The following is a 21,735-nucleotide window of genomic DNA, read 5'->3' on the forward strand; positions in this document are numbered from 1 at the left end:
CACAGATGCACATCACAATGGAAGCCAGAGGTCTAAGCCACGGAGGGGAAGATGACAGACCCAGAACATTGTCATGATTAAGTCACTCCTGTCTCATGCCTGCAGCCCAAGGGAGACCCACATGCCCTGGGGCCAAGAGCACGGAGAGGGCACGGAGAGGGCACGGACAGCGCTGATTTTCACTGGGGGAGAAGGGAGAGGTAGCCTGCCTACCACTTTCTCAGGAACAAGTGTCCGGGCTCCAGGCAGGGATCAGTCTAGTGGTCTATTTTAAGAAGTTCAGCTGTGAACAGCAAAAGCACATACTTTTTAGGAAATATGGGGACAATCTTAATCCTATGGAAATGTCCTGTTGCCGAACTTTCTGATGTCCCACACGCATCCCCTTTTACCTGGGGGCCTCTCTGGGGGGGGGGGAACTCTGGAGTCCTGATGGGCAGCCAGCACCCCCCAAGGCTGAAGTGGGGGCTTCCCTTATTCCTCCTCTGGCAGCACACCTGGGATTTCGAAGGAGGGGGTGATGCTGGCAGGTACACTCGTGAGGTCTGTGGCTCTCATTGGATAATGCGGCTGTTTGGGCTCCCTGCCCGTTTGCTCCCTGCCCTTAGAGTGTCACTCTAAGCCTAGCCTCACACTGTCCTAAGGCTTTCGCCTGGCTGCTCTCTTTCTCCCAGCTGTGGGCACCCATGGCCATGACACCATCGGGGTGAGTGGCGGATGGCAGACTCAGATGGAGGCACCTGGCTCTGTGTCCAGACAGCTCCTGGCAGTGTGCCCCCATCCTCAGTCTCCCTGGCATGAAGCCAGCAGGCAGGAGGCAGAGCCCATGGCCAGTGTGAGGCTGTGCCCCTGACTGAGGGCAGAGGCTGCTCTCAGCACCTGCGAGCACCACACTATCCCTGGAGTGCACCTGAGCCCCGGCCTGGGGCCCTTTCCTCGGGGAGGAGGGCTAAAAGCTCTGCTGCACCAGCATGGACTCAAGTCCCAACTGAACCACACCTGACATGATCCATCCTGTCGGCAGCATACTGGGGGTAGTGGGAAACGGGTTTCCTCAATGGGCAGAAAGGAGACACGTGGCCCCATAGGATGTCACTCAAAATACGACGCCTTAGCAGCTCCTGCCTTCATGTTGAAAACAGAGGGCCCATCCCATCCTGATGCTGGGCTCTACACATCCTCTGGATGCCAAGGAAGCCACGGGACCCTGAAGGTGCGCATGGAGCTGAGGTGGATGCATTCCGTGTGCTCACCTGGCGTCCATCTTGCTGGTCCCAAGGCCCTGGCCGCCCCTGCACACAGGCACCGTCCTACCCTGGGGCACATCCCGTCCAGTCCTCTCTCTGGATTTGGATCCAGCCCCCAGAAGGCAGGGGACCCCAGGGTTCAGTTAGTGCCCACATGGACTGGGCCACTGGCTCTGCGTGTCCCTGGCCCTGTTCCTTACTCTACCCCCCCTGGGGAATGTAGTTCTTCTTCCACAAAGGAAAGGAGGCTCTGACACCTGGACACTATACCTTCCATGGTCTCCCGGTTTCCAAAGGCTGACCGTGCTCCTCCTATGGACCCGCATGTGTCCCCAGATTGGACTGGGTTCTGGCCATAGTCAGCCAGTCCTGCCCCCCGGATCCCTGTGTCCTCCTTCCTCTGTGCCTGGTCATGGGTGATGCTCAGCCCTGCTCTCCATGATGGCCCACACCTTTGTCACAGCATATTTCAGCCAAGAAGAAATCACTGATGTAAAGCTGTGCTGCACATCTGGTGGCCACGAGCCATAAGTGGCTATTTAAGTTTAAATGCATTAAAATTAAACAAAATTTGAGATGTAAGGGGTGTCTGCCTGCCTCTGTCGGTTGAGTGTCCAGGTCTTCATTTCAGTCAGGGCATGGTCTTGGGGTTGTGGGATTGAGCCCTGTGTCCAGTTATGCGCTCAGCGGGGAATCTGCTTCACCCCCCGCCCTTGCCCTGCCCCCTGCTTGTGCTCACTCTTTTTCAAGTAAATGAATAAAATCTTTTAAAAAATTTAAGATGCATTTCTCAGGGGCACTAGGCACAGGGCAGGTGCTGAGCAGTCACACACGGCTGGTGGCCACCAGACACAGAGCAGGGAGAGAGGACCATCATCAGTGCAGAAGGTTCTCCTGACCAGCACTGTTCTGGATGATTTTAAGACATATCTGGGATCATTTACAGCAGTATCTTAGGGCACCTGGGAGGGAGACACATTAGCTGTTCGGTCAACATGCAAATCCCATCTCTTGTCAACCTGGAAAACTGCCTCCATGCCTAAGGGATCTCATAAAACAAGGTGAAAAATGAAAATAAAAGAAATCAAGGGTAATGGTAAAGAAAGAATGGACAAATTTATGAGATGGAGCTTAAAAGCAAAACAAAAAAACTTAGATCTCCTGGTTCCTTTAGGTTGAAATATTGTCGTGAGCATTTCTTCCCCCAAGCCAAGAAAGGCTGGAAGTGTCGCAGTATACCACGCCAGCAAATGGCTCTGGCTTTTACATACTTGCTGATCCGAGGGTTTACCCACTGCCAAGACCATATCACATTCTGCCTACCTAAACTCTCCAGGTATTTTATGTTTGCTTTATATCTCTGATCATAGAGAATTTTCCAAACAAATACGTGAATTATCCTTGATGTGTGAAGCTATGAAAATTTTATTTTTTTATAAGTCCCTTTGTTTGTTCACCTAATTTGATATTTTATTCCACTCTCAATGAAAGAAGATCATCGTGACTGGTTCCCTTCTCTGGGCTGTATGGACATTAGAGATTATTCTGTCCTGGTATAAATCTCAGATTAATTTTCAACATTCTTCTCAATCCCACCACCCCCTTAATCAAAACCAGAACTCTACCTGTAGGGACCAAATTAGAGAGGTTTGGTTTGCTAGCATTAAGCAATAGTCCCTTCCAACACTGATGCTGTTTAGGGCATTGGCCTGGTAAATGGGAGACCCGGGTTCAGATTCCAGGCTGTGTGCCTGTGCCCTGAGGAGGTAGTGAGTGGATTAGCACTTTAGCCACACTACCGTGCCCCTGGTGCTGTCGGACTCGCATCCTGTGACACCTCCCCTCCTGGTCTTTGACCAAATGGTTCTCATAGTGTTTTAGTGTCTCATTCTCAGAGCTGAATGGACAGCTGAGGATCACCATGCATCTGGGAGAGGCGTCAAGATGAAAGATAGAGGCCATCACAGACAAAGGGCAAAAAGAAACAGGTAATAATACAGCAGACAAAAGAAAAGTCTTGGAGAAAGCAACAACAACAAATTAATATCCTCAGAATGACAAGAAAAGGTGCCACATTTGTGAATCAGAGAGGATGCCATTAAAAGGGAACAAAGAATAACAACCGACAAAACCCCCACCTTTTAGAAATTGAATACAGAACAGATAAGTTTAGCAGAAAGCATGGAAGATAAAGGTGAGTGATCTCCTACAAAGCATCACCAAGAGAAGAAAGTTAGGGAAAGGCAATGAAAAGAAAGTTATTCCCAGCAAAGGAGCTGCTATAAAGGAGAGCACAGGAAATGGTGGGGAGGGGAAAATTCAGAGAACTTCCCAGAACTTTAGGATACATGTTTTCAGATCCAATGGCCCCCATGAATGCTCAATAAATGGAAAATAACCCATTCAGAGCACTGAGATCATGAGAAGGTCCTAAAAGCTTCTCGAAAGTAAAGGCAGAGATTATACAAGATATTGGAGATACACAATGCATCAAAATTCTCAAAGCAACCCTGAAGGCTGGAATACAGTGGAAAATGATGTCTTAAAATTGTGGTAGAAAATAGCTTTAAATTTTACTTTCTTGATCACTATTAGTTTATTTTATTGAAGAGGGAATTCAGTCACATGGTTCAATATCCAAAGAGCATCAGGGCTCTTGGGTGGCTTTTGCGTCCTACTCTTGATTTCTGCTCAGGTCATGATCTCAGTGTCTCAAACTAGAGCTCCATGCTCAGCAGGGTGTGTGCTTGAAGTTCTCTCTCTCCCGCTGCCCCTCCCTCACTCTTTCTCTCTTTCTCCAAAATAAATAAATCAATCTTGAAAAAATTGTCCAAAGAGCATTAAAAGTGACACTTGACCAATTCTGCTGGCCTCCCAGGGTTTACTCATGCAAATACAGACAAATCATTGCCTTTCTTACAAAAGGGACAGCACACTGTTTTTGGGTTTTTTTTTTTCCTGCACATTGCTTCTTTCAGTTAATGACACATGCTAGAAATCATTTCAAAGAATACATAGAAATCTTTGTCATTCTTTGGAAAATTATTTTTACGCTACAGTCAGCCAAACTATCAATCAAGTACGGGGGTAGAATAAAGACATGTTCAGACATGGAAACACTTGGAAAAGGCATTCTTTTTCAGGATGCTACTGTAGGACGTGTTCCAGCAAAATGAGAGAGTAATCTCAGGAGGAAGATAATATGGCATCAGGCAAGGAGGGATCCAACAACAATAGAAAAGTGGGGAACTCTCAGATTGGCAAAGGGAAAGGGAAAGGGAAGGATAGCCAAAGTCTAGAGAGGGTCTAGAGGACAGATGTTTCCCGGGGTCCATATCCAGGAGGGGACAAAGGAGAAATGGTAGGCTGTCTGGTTTGTTGAATCACCCAGGAAATAGTACTGGGAGGGGTCCTGTTGAAAAGTTTTTGAAGAACTGGGTGTGACAGCTATGTCAACAGGAGAGCAATTGGGAAAAAAGAAAAAAATACAAGTCATGAACTCTGGAAAAGTCAGAAAGCTGTCCAGGGACAGAAATGTCAGAGCGTGAGGCTTGGCTCCACAGCCAAACCACACATGATGTCATCGTCATCACTCTACCTTTACGAGGTGCTTTTCACAAAAGAGCACATATACCCTCATAAACGCCCATGGAAAGTGCACTCAAAACGTTCCCATTTTACCTACGGGACAAGTGAGGCACAAAGTGGTGAAGCAACCTGCCCGAGGTCACAGAGCACATGGCAGAACCGGGGTTTGAACCGGGGAATCTCACTGTACTAGCACCATACTCTCTACCTGTCTGTAGTTCTACTGCAACATAATTGTGGTGTGAGGATGGGGGTACACAGAAGTGGTGGGAAGGCCTGAGTGGGGTCCCCTCCCCCAGCCAGGAAACTAATGGTCCGTGTCTACACTCAGATGATCAATAGACTGCACACACATATAATTTTTAAACATGGAGCTAATCACCAGATTGGTCAGGGTCTTGTCAGGCCATTAAGAACTTGGCCTTTATGCAGTGATACGAAAAGCCATTGGGGAGTTTTAATTAGAGAGGCGACATGAGCTGACATATTTTCAAGGATCACCCAGCTGCTGTGTGGAGAATGGCCTGAGAATGTGGGACAAGGGTAAAAACACACATTACCTTGGTTAAATAAACATTACATTTCAGAAGTCAAGAGAATGAAAAAACAAACAAACTCCAAAAACGGGGATAGACATCGTAAGGACAGAAGAATATCAACTCTCCCATGAACCATCAAACCTGATGGCCAGAGGTCAGCTGGGGACAACAGAGCCAGAGATGGGAAGCAAGTCAGCTTGACTGCAGGACACAACCTGTAGCTTGGCTTCAGATAGAGCCAAGAACTGAATCCAGAAACTGGAAGCAGCTGAATGTTGAACGGGCACCTTCTTAGTTATCTTAGGCATCACCAGCTCCCGTGAGCCCACTTCTCTATGTCAGACAGAGAGACTCTAAACTCTGCTGGTGGGACTCCATGTAATTATGGGGGAAGCTTCTCGGCGAGGCTGGCACCCTGCAAGCCTCCGAGGCTACCTCAATTCCCACCTGCCCCCTTTCTAGCCCTGAACCCTGACAAGACTCATGAGCGACAGGCTCAACTGGACTCTAGGTCCCCTGATTTCCACCCATCGTGCCACTTCTGCAGGCCACCCACATAAAACTCACAGCCCTAACCATGAGGCCAGTGAGTCACGAGGGTCACCCAGAAGGGGGAGAGGGCGACAGCTGGCGCTCACACAGAAATAGCTGTGGGGAGGGGCCTGCACACCATCAGGACTGTTCACAGCTGAGCTCCTGATTCTGTTCCAACCAGTGTCCTGGATCACAAACCACTGACAACACTGGATGACACCATCCAGTCCATGGCCCCCATGTCTGTAGCTGCCGGCCCACCTCAGAAAAGTTGCCTCCCCCGGAACAAAGGCATGAGGGGGACAGTTTGGCTGTAGCAACATGACAGAGGTTTTAGGATGAGAATGTCCTGTATGTACAAGGCTACCCAGCAAGTTCATTCCTAAGTTGGGGTCCCCAGAGGCAGAGCCTGAGGCAGGTATTTTTGTGTGGGTCTGTATCTGGGGAGCACAGCCAGCAGAAGAGGGGTGAAGAGACCGGCAGGGGTAGGAGGTGGCCTTCGCCAGAGGGTGCCCTCAGCCCCATCCCACAGGGAGATCTGGCACCAGAGTCATTCCAACTTGAAGTGAAGGGAGGGGACATTTTATAACCTCACACCCCTCAGGCAACAGCTGCAGGCTGCCCCAGGGATGGGGGTGGGGAACCCCTCCCCCACAGCGACTTCTGGGTGGCCAGGGGCACTTTTCTCCTGACAAGACAGCTGTGAACCCCCAGCAGCTGGCGCTCCCAGCAGTTGGCCAGGGAGTCAGCACCCTCCCACAGGAGGGACCTAGGGGGCACCATCTGCACCCCAGGGATGGTGTTGCAATGGGTAGCTCTTGGAGAGGAGGCTGTGGAGACAGTCATAGGGGAGGGAATCAGCCCAGGCCCCTGTGGCCACAGGGTGCTCACTCACCAGCACCATTAAAGGGCCCAGCAAGCTCATTAATAAGGCAGCTTGCGTGTTATTTTATTTTATTTTTTAATTTTTAATTTAAAAAAAATGAAATTTTTTATGATAAAAATTTTAAATAAAAAATTATAATAAAAATTCATAAAAATTTATTTTTTATTTTTAAAATTAAAAAATTTTTAAATTTAAAAATTTTTTAAAAATTTTGTTGTCCTTCTCTGTTTGAGAGGAATACTGTGAATTGTCTCAGGCAATTCACCTCAGCAATTGCCTCAGAGCTGAAAGAGAAGCTTGGGAGGCTACCAAAAATCCTGAGCCGAATGTTAAACATGGCAGGAGGGAAAAATATATGTGCTTTCAAGACACCTTCCCCCAGGGTGTGAGAAACACTGCTCATGCCTTCAGCGGTGAGGAGTGTCTCCAAGTGCTTACTGGACATTTTTCCTGACAACGTCCTGCCCGAATTCTACCTCGGAAGCAAGCTACTTGTGCTAATGCATCTATACTGTTTTCAAGTTACAAGTCCATTTACCTTAAACCAGCCTCAGGTTAAACCACAATGGAACCGCAGAAATAGGAAAGTGTCAGCCTCTACAGGTCAGAGCACTGCTTCGAGCCCTCTGCAGAAGTAGCTGAGCTCCCCTCCCAGTCCTGCCCACCCCGTCTCCCTCCTGCCTGGTGACCCTGCCCGTGGGACCTAGGTCACCCCAGTTCAGAAGGTTCCGGTTATTCTCTAGATGTGCCTTCCCAGATGCCTGACCTTTGTCTACCCACCCCCTGCCACCTTCTGAAAGAGTCCCCAGTTTTCATTCAGGCCCCTCAGCTCCCCAAGGGCTTTGGAAGCAGCAGCCAACTTTCCCCATTTCCAGGATGGGCCTGATGGGTCACAGGCTAGGACTCCCCCCGCCCTGCACACGGTCACCCAGGGGCTGGTGTGGGCGGCTCAGTTAGCAGTCCTGCTCATAGTTTGGCTTGCGGGGGCAGGGTGGGGTGGTGCCCGGGAGCCAGGGAGATCTGTCAGGGAAGATACGTCCAGTTCTCAAGAGAGAGACTGGGTGTGGGCTCCTGGGGGGGTGGGGGGGAAGTGTGGGAACAAAAGGCATGTCAGCCCGAAGGTGAGGCTACCCAAAGAGGGCAGCTCAGCAGAGCCTGCTGCAAGGTGCTATGGAGAGAAGCAGCCACTGGTGGGGCTGACCAGGAATCCATGCTCCAGCCAATATATTCCCTTTGTGGAGGCCAGTTAAGGTCAGCGTTCCTGTCCCTTCAAAATAACTCAAAATGCCACTTCCTCTAGGAAGCCACCTCTGATTGCCATTCCTAATCCCCTCAATAAACTGGAATTTTCTCATTTCCAAACTTTCCAGGCACAACATTTATGGACTTTTAATATCAGATCTCTTCCTGTTTTCTGTGACTGTTATTGATTTATAGGTCAAACCCCTTTCTGACCCAACTCTTCATGGTTGGACCCTTTTCAGGTCCATCCCTGAATCCCAGTCTCCGTAGGACAGGTGTTTGGAGAGCCCGGAATGCATCTGCTGAATCAGTGAGCAAATAAAAATATACTACACTTCAGATGAATTTGTTAATTTTTATAAGAACTGAAGAACTCAAAGGTGAACAGACACTTGCCATTTGAATCGTGATTCTAATTTTTACAGTTGAGAAAATATAATTCAATTTGTGATAAAACATAAAATGTTGCCCCTGCTCCCTCCGACATTATAGATTCCCGCCACTCAGCACTTACAACAAGCCAATCCATGGTTTAGTTTTATCAGGAGGATAGGTGGGTGGGGCTCACGTTTACTCACTGTATGGATGCTAGTCAAAACACCAAGAGGGGATTTCTTTGTCGCATTCTAGAGACAAGAGAACAGACACTCATGGGGGATGAATGACTCATTTCCCCAGGATCGCATAGCTCCTCTGTGAGGTGTGTGCATGTTCACAGGACAGGACTGACTCCACAGTCTGAATCTGTCACTGCCCGCCACCATCTCCCTGGCTGGGGCACGACCATGGCTTCCCAATCCTCAGGACATCAAGGATGTCAACCCAGGGAGCATCCCTAGCCTTTGCATCCAATCCAAGCCAGCAGACACGAGGTAGACTTTGGGAGCTCTTGCTCTTCTGGTTCCTTTGTCCCTAAGCACCGACAGAAAGACAAGGCCCAGGGATCATCCACTGGTCACCTCTGGTCTCCCAGAGAATGCTTGTTTGGTCCTATGGTCAATTACATACCTAAGTGACTATCCTAGCAGGCCTGGGATTATATGCAAGCTAAGTGAGCAAATTCTGCTGCGAAGAGGTGACTTCCATACCAGGTGTAGGAAGTAAGAACTAGAGGAGCCAGGTGGAAGCAGGGAGATGCTGGCCTGGGTGATGGGAAAGGTCTCACAGAGGACAACCTGCAGTGGGTTTTAAGGGATGTCTAAGAGTTTGCCTGGAAAGCCCTTTTCCTTTTCACACAGAGAAAAACCAAAGTCTTGATCCATTCCAATATTCAACAAATACTGATTGACAGCCCTGTGTCCGAAAAGCAAAATCGAATATTTGCAACTAAAAACACCTAAGAAATGGTTATAGAGCGTACCTTGGGGCAAAAGACTGACTAATGAAACCAGAGCCTACAGCCTACATGGCCTGAAGTTTTTCCGTGTGAGCACAGAGTGGTATGCAGACAAGCTCCACATCATATCAGAACACTTAGAAGGGAGTGCAGGAAGGTGGCGGCGCTTAGAAGGGAGTGCAGTGAGGGGGGTTGGCGAACTGCACCTGTATAGTGAGTACACACACACAGGACACTGAAAAGGTACAAAAAGGGTCTGCGGGAAAAGTCAGGCATCCTTTGACACTGGGGCCCCTTGAACACCCCCCCCCCCCCGCCATCCCCCAGCGAGCTGCGGCAGCCAATCCCAGGAGAAACCTTCCCATGTCACCAGTCTGTTTCACGCCAAGGTTGGATCCTTGGAGGGAAAGACACTTGTCCAGCGCGCACACAGTGCTCCTTTCATTGCCAGCTGAAAGTTCGCCCCCAACATTTCAGATAAACTGCCCAGAAAACTTGGATCAAAGCCCCTCAGGCGCCAGGACCCGTTTGCAGGCTCGCTCCAGAAACACGATTCACAGTGACCCCAAGCTCATGCCCAAGCCGCACCTCTGTGACAACTGAGGACCCATGGTTGCAGACAAGAAACAGGCCATTTCGCCAGGGCCATGTGGCCTCCGGGGACTGGCCATGGGCCTCCGGGGGCGGCCTACTCTACCCCCACCAAGCGGCAGGACAAAGCTGGGCACTGGCTCCTGACCCCGTGGGTTGCCCACCTCCGCCCCGCTCCCTGAGAGGGGGACACAGTGGCCCAAGGGAGCAGGGGCGTGGGGGAGGGGTCAGAGTCGCCAGCCTGTCCGCAGGGGCCGGAGAACCGACATCCCTCTGGGCCCGCGCCCCTGCCCGCGCCCCTGCCCGCGCCGCCGCAGACGGACAGAGCGATCCACCGATGCGCGGCCGCTCCTGCGGCGCCCCCGCCCCCCGCTCCCAGCCGCGCGGGCTCGCCCGCCGCCCACCTCGCGCGCGATCTGGTTCAGCGCGTCGTCCTCCGCCGTCAGCCGCTCCCGGTTGGGGAGCCGCTTGCGCCCCGAGCCCTGCGTGCCCATGTCCATCGGCCACGCCGCCCGCTGCTGCCGCGGGGCTCGCCGCTCCCGCTGCTCTTGCCCCTCTCCGGCCGGTCCCGCTCCGCCCCTCCCTCCGCCGCGGCGTCATGGCGTCAGCAGGCGCGGGCCGGGGACGCGGGGACACGCTGGAGGGGGGGATGCGGGCCGGGGGCGCGGCGACATGCCGTAGGGTGGAGGGAACACGGGGCCGGGGTGCGGGACCACCTTGGACCGGGAGGCGCGGGGCCGGGGGCGCAGCGACACGCTGGAGCAAGGGGGACACGCCTGCTGGGGCGCCAGAGCCCTGCGGGGGACTCCAGGAGATGTGGACAGGGGCGCGGGGACGTCTGAGGAGTAGGCACGAGGACATGGCACCGGGGACCTGAGGGGACGCCTGGGGCCAGGGGCGGGGGAACGCCAGGTGACACTGGGCCAGGGACGCGCCGGAACCTCAAGCGTGGAGATGGTGGGAGGTTTGGGATGGCCGGGTGTCGATGGCGCAATGATGCAAGGACGTAGAGGTGACCGGGGCTGGGGGCTCAGGTGGGTAGAGGGGCGAGGGACCTCGGAGGGGTCAGAGGCTTGGGGAGGCCTAGGGACCGGGGCAGCACTGGAGGGTGGGCCCGGCGGGTGATCCTGGACCACCGCTCCAGGGCAGTGGCTCAATGGTGGAGGTGGGACCTCTGTTGGGGCGCTCAAAGGCTCGCGGGAATGGAGTTGCAGAGAAGGGTTTGCCGGGAGGATTGAAGGCAAGGATGTGTCTAGGATGAGCATCTCTGACTTGGAGTCAGGCAGTTGCAGATGGATGGGGTCAGAGAAAGGCTCTGAGGTCAGGTCCCAGGGCCATTCAGATCTACTGGAAGCTGCCAGCCCGTGACCTTGGCCAGCCTTCTAAGTTTCATAGCACGTTCAAAACCACCATGTTGATGTATGCATTTTCCTTCTTCACTTGATGTCCTCTGTGACTTGTGACTTACCACTTCTGTGTCTCCAGCTGTGGAAAAAGGAATGAATTTACCTAAGCTTTACCTTTTACACTCTAAAAGTAGATTTTAAAATAAATTGGAGAATCAGATAAGGTTTATAAAGCCATTGCCTTCTTGGCCATGGTAATGATGCAAGTAACTGTTAGCTGTCAGCACTGAATTAGAAAAGAGGAAAGGAGACTGTCCGGAAGTTACTGGTCTGTTTCAATGTTTGGGGTGTGGAGAGATCTCTAATGGGGCTGAGGAAGAATGGGAGAGAGGGGGCTATGCCGGAGTCACTTGTATCCCTCCTCCCCCTCCCCCCTGAGCCCCACAGAAAGGTATGGTGAACGTTTTGGTGTATTTCTAAGGAGTGACTGTGACTAGGTTGGTTTGGGTTCTTAGGAAGTAACTTGGAAGCTGGATGGAACAGGGAACAGAAAAGCGACCCTGCAGTGGCAGGGAGAGTTGATGAGGTTTTATGGATGGGGAGAGCCGGTGAGAGGAGGACACAGGAGGAAGGAGAGGGGAGCGGATTCAGGTGCTCAGCACACCTGAGCGGACTTCAGTGCAGTGGGTGGACTAGGCGGGTGTTAGGGCTGTGACCGTGTTCATCACCGTATTCCCAGAGCTTGCACACACCTGACACATTGTAGGCACTGAGGAAACGTCTTTTGATTGAATCTCTTGTGCCATATTACACCACTTAGGACCCCATACCCCTTGGCTGACATAACCCCGGCTGGAGGAAACCATCTCTCGCCCTGCCCTGCTGGAGGTGGCTCACCACTCCCCTAGCCCATGATGCATTGTGGTGAATGTATCTTTGCTGAGGCTGGTTCTCTTTCCCATTATTTCACTCATTCATATCCCCACACCTGTTACCTGGCAATTGCTGTGCTGGAGCCTGGGGCTTTATTATAAAGGACACAGGTATGGCTGCTGCTGTCCCAGGTCTTACCTGAGATACCTGGAACTCCTCATCTCAGGCCCCATTAAAGCCTCCTACATCTCCTTTCTAGAGGAAGCCTTCCCAGCTCCCAAGGCTGCCCCTCCTTCCCTCACTGTTCTTCATCAGAACTTTCAGCTGCTCTTCATTCCAGCACCTAAATTCTTCTGTAGCAGTTTGTTGACACGAGAAGGGCAGGGACAGACCACGTCTCACTCATCCTTCTGTCCTCAGTGGGGATTAGATATGTTGCTGTTTCATCATAATGGGACCTGCAGCTGAACTTGGGGAACTGAGTTCACTCCCTGACCTTCCTACTCATCGTCCCCATTGGCTTTCATCCAGAGACAGAGGACTCCCTCCCTAGGACTGGCCAGAGGTGTTTCTAAACAGTCCTAGCCCCTAGGCAGTGTTCTTAGACAACAGAGTAAATTTCATCCTCCACCTCTCCTCCTCATTCCCCCACCCCTGAGAAAGAGCCAACTCCTGGGAATTGTCAGAACCGGTGTTGCTGATCCTCATGAGGTCCGATGACCTCATGACCTCCCAGACCATAGGGCAGGTGCTTTTTCCTCCTCTCTGGCCATGTGCTCTCAGACCGGCTGGTTGTCCCTTTAGGGTCCGTGTTTACCTTTAAGTGGAAATGCTAATGCCTGCTTTGTCAGGCGATAGGGGGTTGGGGGGCAATCCATGTAGAGAGGTATTTCAGGCAGTCAATGAATGGTCCCTCCAGATCCTGGCCCCAAAGACCTGGGTCTGGAATGAATGGTGGGCAGCAGCTCCTGCTGGGTGGGGTGGGGCAGGGGGCAGAGACATTAGGCTGCTTTGTGGTCTCCCCTGTTCTCAGAGCCCCTTGGGTGGAGGTAGAAAACTATGAGATCTTGGGAGCACCTGGGTGGCTTAGTCAGCTAAGGGTCTGCCTTTGGCTCAAGTCATGATCCCAGAGTCCTGGAATCGAGCCCCACATTGGGCTCCCTGAGCAGCGAAAGCCTGCTTCTCCTCTCTTTCCTGCTTATGTTCTCTGTCTCTGTCTCTGTCATATCTGTCTCTCTCTCTCAAATAAATCGATACAATCTTTAAAAAAAAAAAAAAAGAAAGAAAGAAAGAAAGCAAGCTATGAGATCTTTTCCAATCAGGTTGAGCCCCAGGTGCCTCAAGAAGCTGAAACTTTCTTAGCCCTGGACGCTTGGTCTCTCCTGCATGGAGAGGAACTGAGGAACCTACTTCTACCTAGAAGAATTCTCCATAGTTGGGCCACTATGGCCACAAAACCCCTCCCATGCAGCCCTTTTCCTGTGTTCCTACTTCAGGTGCTTATGCTACCCATGAGGGGTTATTTCAGAGCAGGAGAGAGAAAACAGGCATCACAGGCCCCATGTCCAGGCCGAGAGAATCAGTATGTTCATCTCTAAGCCCCATGCTGAGGTCTTTCACGAAGAAACAGATGCCACCTTCAGGAAAGGTCTGTGACAAAGTGGTGGTAGCCAGGACAACCTTGGTGAATGACACCCCACAGTGGAACCCACATGGAATTTCCATCCTGGGCACAGTGTTCCCTTTGTTTGGGACCTCATTAGGCAAGCCTGCGGGCTGGCTGGAGGGAGGAATTAATGAGCACTTCCGGGGGCATCATCCCACCTGCAGGACCTCTGTGGGAGGTCACATGGGCTGAGGGGTGACTCACTCGGGTCCACTGAGTAAGACTTGCTTGTAGTTCTGCCCCCAATTTCTTTGACTTGTCTTCTAGCCTTACTCTTCCAATGAACGTGAGATGGCAATGACTTCACTTGGAAGACAGCTAGAGAATGGCTGGGGAGAATCACAACCCCTCACAGAGATGACTTGAGAGACAGTGGACAACATGGAGCTGAAGTCATGCTCCAAACAGGCTGGCTGAGGTCAGAATCTGCGCATCCTCTGCTTGGCAGGTGACCGGCTTGTCTCCAGGGGCCAGCTGACCTTTGTCTGTTTCCTCACTTAGCAGCTCATACACAGCATAGCTGAGGTAGACCAGTAGTTCCATATTCCCTTCCAACCCAATTTTGCCATTTCCAGTTACTTTTTCATGTCTCTTGGGGTTGAAACTTTACAATCATCTTGGACTCCTACTTCTCCCCTAAGTTCGATTTTTTCTTTCTTTCATCTCTCCCCCTTCTCTCCCCCTTCAGCATCTCTGCGGATGCCTGATGGTCTGTACTTGGCTCACTCGTCATACCTGTGGATTCACCTTGCCATGAATCAGCCCCTGGACTTGGGGTCTCAGGGGTGGTGTGCACAAGACAATTCATTGAGGTACAGGAAGAGTAGTATACTAAAACTTTTATAAACATGTAGTTTATTTCTTTAAAAGATTTTATTTATTTGTTTGACAGAGAGATTACAAGTAGGCAGAGAGGCAGGCAGAGAGAGGGAGAAGCAGGCTTCCCGCCCAGCGGAGAACCCAAGGTGGGGTTCGATCCCAGGACCCTGGGATCATGACCTGAGCCGAAGGCAGAGGCTTAACCCACTGAGCCACCCAGGCACCCCTATAAACATGTATTCTAAAATAAAAATAAAAATGCTCTATGACAAAGAGTAGTTTGATATTATGGCCCCATAATTTAACATGAGCCCCTACATATTAATATTGGATATGTTTACCTCACTTGAAGTGGCCTCCTGTCATGTCACAATGATACACAAGGTATTCCATGCTGGTAGGGGCCTTCTCTCTCATGAGATCATTTTCAGAGTATTTTAATGTATTTGAATTAGCGAAGTTAAATGGATTTATGAATTACACAACCTAGTTTTAACTAACTTTCAAAGTGTAAACCAATAGCTTCAAAGGATTTAAAAGATTCTTTAAAAAGTAATTCCCCCAAATCACAAATAGGAAAACAAGATACAGGTTTTTTAGGCCAAGTAGAAGCTGTTCATTGACCTCAGTGTAAGATTATTAGATATGATAAGAACAGATAGTAACCATCAGAAACTGTGAAACTTGAATTTAGATTTCCTATCATTAATGATTAGCTTCATTTTAAGTGCCTATTGTTCCTTGATTTATTAACCAATGGTGATAGATTATGAAGATGATAATTTAAAAAAATATTTTATTTATTCATATAAGAGACAGAGACACAGAGAGAGCACATAGAGGGAGAGGGAGAAGCAGTTTTCCCGCTGAGCTGGGAGCCAGATGTGGGGCTGGATCCTAGGACCCTGGGATCATGACCCGAGCCAAAGGTAGATACTTAACCAACTGAGCCACCCAGGTACCCTGAGGATAATTTATACATAAATAAATATATACATATTTAGGGGGATATTTAAAAATATTTAGTGATTGAGTTCATGGTATTAAAAAAAAAAAAAAACAGTAAGTCTTAAATCTGGGGGGATTGTGAACTCCTTTGAGAATCTGATGAAAGCTGGATTCCTCTCCCCGCTCCCTACAAAAAGGCATGTGAACAGGAAATTTGTATTCAAATTCAAATTTAAAGGAGGATACTTTGAAGTTGTCCTGAGCCATTTGACTCCCATTCTATTGTCCCTGTTCAAGCCTTTCTACTGCTAGGCAGAATCATATTCTCAAATATCCTTTTGTTGTCTTGTACATTTTAGGTTCTGAAACAGCACCCTTGGGGCTGTGGTGGCAGGTCTGGAGGGTCCCAGTGGGTGTGACATGTGTCACTGGTAAAGTAGGACTAGCAATAGTTGAAATGCTGGAGTTCGTGAAATTGTTTGCTCTAAATAATATTACCATAGTAATATCCCTACTGAGTGCTCCCCAGTGGCAGGAATTTTGCACAAATGAGGCATTTTGGTAGGAGGACATCACACCTGGATACTTATGTGCTGTGTGTGTGTCTGGGGAGAAACCTGAGGGTGGCTGTCCTTCTGCACACAGGGTCAGTGCCTTAGACAGCTCCTTCGAGTGGCTCTGCCAGGTGAGAATTTCTGAGACTTGGGACCACGGTTGCCTTTTCATACCCCAGAGAGCCTTATTCAGGGTCATGGACCCACAGGTGCCCAGAAAATGTTTGTGGCTTGATGGTATAAAAAGCCGTTTCATAAGATGCTGTTGGAAAGAGGATGTGAAGACCCAGTTCCCTTCAACTTGTGGAGGAGAAATGTTGCAGATACTTATTGACAAGCAATGGAATAAATTTTCTCCTAACATGGGATTTATTAACTATACTTCAGGTGGTTTTAAGAACAGCTGTCAGAGGACGTTTAGATTCTAGCAATGGAGACAAAGCTTATATCAAACTAACCTTCCTGCCGACAACAATTACAAACCTCAAACAAAATATAAAAAAAGAGCCATTCACAGGCACTGGAGAGTCATCAAAGCAGCCAGAGACTAGAGAGGCTTATAGCCATAACCTGTAAAAGTGACAATACTCCCTCAGAGGACATTCTTGGCCTCAGCTGGGAATAGAACTGAAGACAATTGGACTGAGGAGCTAGGTGTTAGGGATTGAGGTTAAAGTACAGCTGGGAAATTTAGGGAGAAAGTCCCAGAGAAGGGGGCTGGCTTGAGGACTGAGCCTCAGGATCTGTGTAGTAACTTATTCAAAACGCATAGCTGAGTCCTGAAGTAGGTGTGAGGTGAGACTCCAAGGCAACCAGAAGAAAGTGACAGCTGGGTTGAGCAGATATTCCAGAAGCTGTCTAGTACTGGGGAGATGAAGTTGGAACTCAAGTCATACCAAGTTAGAGGGAAGCAGCAAACACCTTGAGCCTTTTCCTGAAACTCCAGAAGGACTATGCCTTAACAGTAAGACCACATTCAAGGACAAAGGGATAGGACAGGCAGGACTGACTCCCAGCAAATCTGTTGGCATGAAATCAAGGTAACTCCCTGACAGAAGCAAAGTCTGCACTCTTCAAAAGAAGATAACAGAATCCAGAGTTGCTGGCAGATCCTGCCCACTGTGCCCAGCAGAAATAAAGAATTCTTAGCAAGAAAATGTGACTGGGAGGAAAATTAACTCACCAGGAGAGACTCAAAGGTGACTCAGATGATGAAATTAACAGATGAGTAATATAAAATAACAGAAAGATGGGTACAATGGATAAAGTAGAGGGAATTTCAGGATGGATTTGGGGACTGTAAAAATGAACCAAATAGAAATTATAGAACTGGGAAATATATTTGCAATGAAAAAGTCATTGAATAGTATGAATAGATTGGATAATGTTGAAGAAAGGATACTGAACTGGAGGAATGGTCAGTAAAATTACCAAAACGGAGGGACAAAAAGAAAAATCACTAAAAAAACTCCCTCAAACAACCAGGTGCCAGAGATTCAGACCGCCGCAGTAGTCAACTGACCTTTGACAAAAACACCAAAATATTTTAAGGGAGAGAGGAAAGTCTTTTTTAGTAAGTGGGTCTGGAACAACTGGCTATCCCTAGTCAAAATACAGCTTGACTCTCACTGCACAATGAACACAATAATGAATCATAGATTTTGGCCTTAACCCTAAAAGCTAAAACTATAAAATTTCTGGGAGAAAAATGGAGGAGAGGATCTTTGAGACCTTGGGGTTAGGCAGACATTTCTTAGATAAGGTACACTAATCATCAAGTACAAAACTGAAATTGGATTTCATCAAAATTAAACATTTGTGCTTATTTAAAAATTTGGTTATGAAAATAAAAAACAAGCCACAGTCTGGGAGAAAATATCCACAATGTATAGATGTAACAAAGCACTTTTATCCAGAATATATAGAGACTTCCTATGAATTAATAAGAAAAATATAGATAAGTCCTTCAAATAATGGGCAAGAATTGTGGAAGGCAGCATGGATAATTCTCAAAAAATTAAAAATAGAACCACCCTATGATCGAGGAGTCATTCTACTGGTATTTACCCAAAAAATACAAAGACGCTAATTCAAAGGGATACATGCACCCCTATGTTTGTTGTAGCGTTATTACAAGAGCCAAACTCTGGAAGGAGCCCAAGTGTCCATGGATAAAAGAATGGATAAAGAAGATGTGGTGTATACATACAATGGAACATTATTCAGCTGTTAAAAAGAATGATATCTTGTCATTTGCAACAACATGGATGGATCTAGAGAGTATAAGGCTAAATGAAATAAGTGAGTCAAAGAAAAACAAATACTGTATGATCTCACTCAAAGTGGAATTCAAGAAACAAAACAAATGAGCAAAAGAAAAAAAAAGAAGAGAGACAAACCAAGAAATAGACTCTTACCTCTAAAGAACACACTGATGGTTACCAGAGGGATGGATGAAAGAGGAAATGGGGATTAAAGAGTACACTTACCATGATGAAAAAACAAAAATGAAATGATTAAGCAAATAAATAATAGGCAAGAGATCTGTAGGCTTTGCACAGACACCTCATATAAGGATAGACACAAACACTCTAAGGCTAACTGGAGAGGTGCTCAGTATCCTTATCATCAAGGCTATGCAAGCTAAAACCGAGTTGCACGCCACTTCACACCTGCTGGAATGTCTGTCGTGGAAAAGTCTGGTGAGAGCAAGTATGGCTGAAGACGTGGAGCCCATGGGACTTTCTGACATTGTGAGTGGGAGAGTCGGAATGCTGTTCTTAGAAGCATAACCCACCGTGTGATCCGGGCATGCAACTCCTCGGTGTTTACCCAAGGGAAGTAAAAACATGTCCGCAAGAAGATGTGTATGAGAATATTCCCAGGACTCAAACACTGAAAACCAACCCAGGGCCTAACAACACGGGAATGGAGAAGATCATTATGGGGGCAGAGGTGCTAGCCCACAGCAGCAGAAACTGACAAAGCTTATAAACAGCAACATGCATGAATCTTTGGGTGAAAGAAACCAGACACAGAGCACTGACTGATTCCAAAAGGCAGAGTAGTGATTGCTTTCTGGGGGTGGGAGGTGTGGGGGAGGGTGGGATGACTCCAGCGCCACTGGTGCTCTTTTGGACCTGCAGTGAGGTGACTGCTGCATAGGGTGATCAGGTTCACCTGGCAATAGGGCTTCCTGAGATGTCCGACAGGGACGGTTCCAGGAAAGCTGAAACCAGCTGGTGGCCCCACATGACCTGCATGTAGGCATTTGTCAGAAGAGTTTTGCATGTGGAATTGCACCTACACTTGACATTCGTGCATTGTATTACATGTAAATTATACTTCATGCAAGAGAGTGTTTTAGGGGCACCTGGGTGACTCCGTTGGTTAAGCCTCCCACTCTTGGTTCCAGCTCAGGTCAGGATCTTGGGATCCTGCGGTTGAACTACCGGGAGCTTGGCATGCTCAGCTCGGAGTCTGCTTCTCTGTCTCTCTCTCCCTCTTCCTCTGTCCCTCCCTAACTCTCTCTCTAAAATAAAGATATGAATCTTAAAAAAAAAAAAAAAGTGTTTTAAAAGGGCAAACAACAAAAATGCTGAAAACAGAAGCTGAAAGCAGAAGAATGCATTTGCCTTTCAGGCATCAAATCAAAGTCAGTTTTACTCTAATGACTTTGAAGGGACCAAAGCTTAAGGGGGTGCCCAACAAGTTACCTGGACACCTCACTTCCTCCAGGACGTGGAGATGTTGGATAAACAAAGGGACAATTGGTGTTCAGTGTGTTTGATATCCATCTTTTGGGAGACTTCAGCAGGTTGAGGTAGTTCCATCTACTTCCTTCCTCCCTACCATTTATTGTGGGGTCTCAGATACCCACGGCACACAATTTTCCTGCAGAAGGACCCCTGGTAACATCAGGACCCCAAGATAAGCAGATGATTTCCCTACCGTGCAGGTTGTCTTGTTCTGCTTGCTGTGAATGGAATCTGGAAACCCACCCCCACCCCTGCCCCCAGGACAATTAATCCTTGGAAGCTTTTCCAGACTCAGGCAGAACCGGGGTATTTTGCCCTGTGTTTGGATTTGCTGTTGTTTTCTGCTTGGCACTTGCCTGGGTGACATTAGGTGCAGGCTGGTCCCTGTGTGATCTGGTGGTTTGCACACATGCCCGCAAATCTGGGGACGCATTCTGAGGGGGGAGTTACCATGACCTTCCCCTGCTTATATGTAGCAGTTAGCTGATGCAGCCTTTCCTGAAGCAAAACACCGTCCTTATCAATTACTCTCCCCCAATCCTTCAAAGCGGAAATTGAGCACAGATGTGTTAGGTCTTTTTCATTATTATGGGAAGATGATTGCCATATTTTTGGCAGTGGTTTTTAAAAGCACTCCATGTCTTCAATTTGCCAATTTTGAAACCGTACAAACATTTCACCAAGTTTTTGTTATGCGGAATAATGCTCTGAGGACTGTCTCCGGGAAAAAAAAAAAAATCAGTGGAAATTTCTGCACTTGAAGATAGCACTGACCAATTGAAAACGTTCTGGAGGGGCCCACGCTCTGCCTGGTTTCCCTCTCAGCTGTAACAGTGCTCAGGGCTCGGGGCCAAGGTGCAGCCTCCTTGCCAGCACCCAATCTATTTTAGGAACATAATAGAAAAATAGTTTGCCACTTACTCATTTGCATCCTGTGCTCAAGGTGAATTCTTTATATCCACCTCCCCAGACAAAGAACAGTTTATAACATTTTGTTACAAGTAGTTTAAAAAATTCAGCTTTGTTTCAAGCAGAACAAAGATTGTATGGTTTTCTTCCCCAGAAACAGTTTTCTTACTCATGGTAAAATGTAATCAAAATGTGAAATAAGATCCTTGGAATGATCAAGAGAACCCCCCACCCCCACCCCGCAGAGTGCCTGGTGGAGTCCTCCACCTGTACACAGGCATCAGAGCACATACTGAATGCAGGGAGCGCACAGGAGAGAAGAAGGAGACCGAGACCCACCTCCTGTCTTCAGTGGGTCTCAAGGCTGCAAAAGGAGCCAAAACATGAGTCAAGTACAGAAGCGCCCTTCTCCAAGGGCGCTTCTCCCTGGCAAATCAGGAGGGAGCACCTGGTTCATGCATGGATATGATTTTTTTCCCACAGGACGAGACTGTAGTGGAGGAAAGCATGGGCAGGGAAGCTGGGCATAGCACCCTTGCTGTTCCATGGGCCTCGCGGCCATGATTTCACTGCCCTAAGTACAAAATGTTAGACCGCGAAAGGTAGCAGGTTATGTCACCCCAAAATGTACTTCTTGGATGTGAGGGTTATTCTGAGCTGATTATTTTAAGAAACAGACAGAGGAGAAGTTCAGAGCACAGAGTAGCAGTCGCCCTTTTGCAAGAGAAATTTGCATGTACAGAGGCAGCTCTTGCAGGTGGGGGTGTCTCCCTCTCTACCAGGAAGAGAAGCTAACTCTAAACCACCAGAAACTCTGATCTACGGAGAAGGTGCCATTCAAATTCGCACAACCTTATACTTGCCTACTGTGCTTTTCCTGCCGACCTCCCCATAACTGG

General features: G+C 48.6%; 1 protein-coding gene across 10 annotated transcripts in view; it reads right to left on the reverse strand.

The window, feature by feature from the left end:
• Positions 1–10,546, reverse strand: part of LRRFIP1 (LRR binding FLII interacting protein 1) — a 136,419-nt gene extending 125,873 nt beyond the window's left edge. For 3 of the 10 annotated variants that reach the window (XM_082691024.1, XM_082691006.1, XM_082691001.1), the window contains exon 1: positions 10,368–10,546. In XM_082691024.1, coding sequence (XP_082547150.1) covers positions 10,368–10,463 — 96 coding nt within the window. In that variant the 5' untranslated portion in view covers positions 10,464–10,546. The remainder of the gene's footprint in view (positions 1–10,367) is intronic. The other 7 variants (XM_082691013.1, XM_082691011.1, XM_082691010.1 and 4 more) reach the window with 3 other exon arrangements.
• Positions 10,547–21,735: the final 11,189 nt, after the last annotated feature.

Source organism: Mustela nivalis (assembly GCF_964662115.1).
Source record: "Mustela nivalis genome assembly, chromosome: 11".
NCBI classification, from domain to species: domain Eukaryota; kingdom Metazoa; phylum Chordata; class Mammalia; order Carnivora; family Mustelidae; genus Mustela; species Mustela nivalis.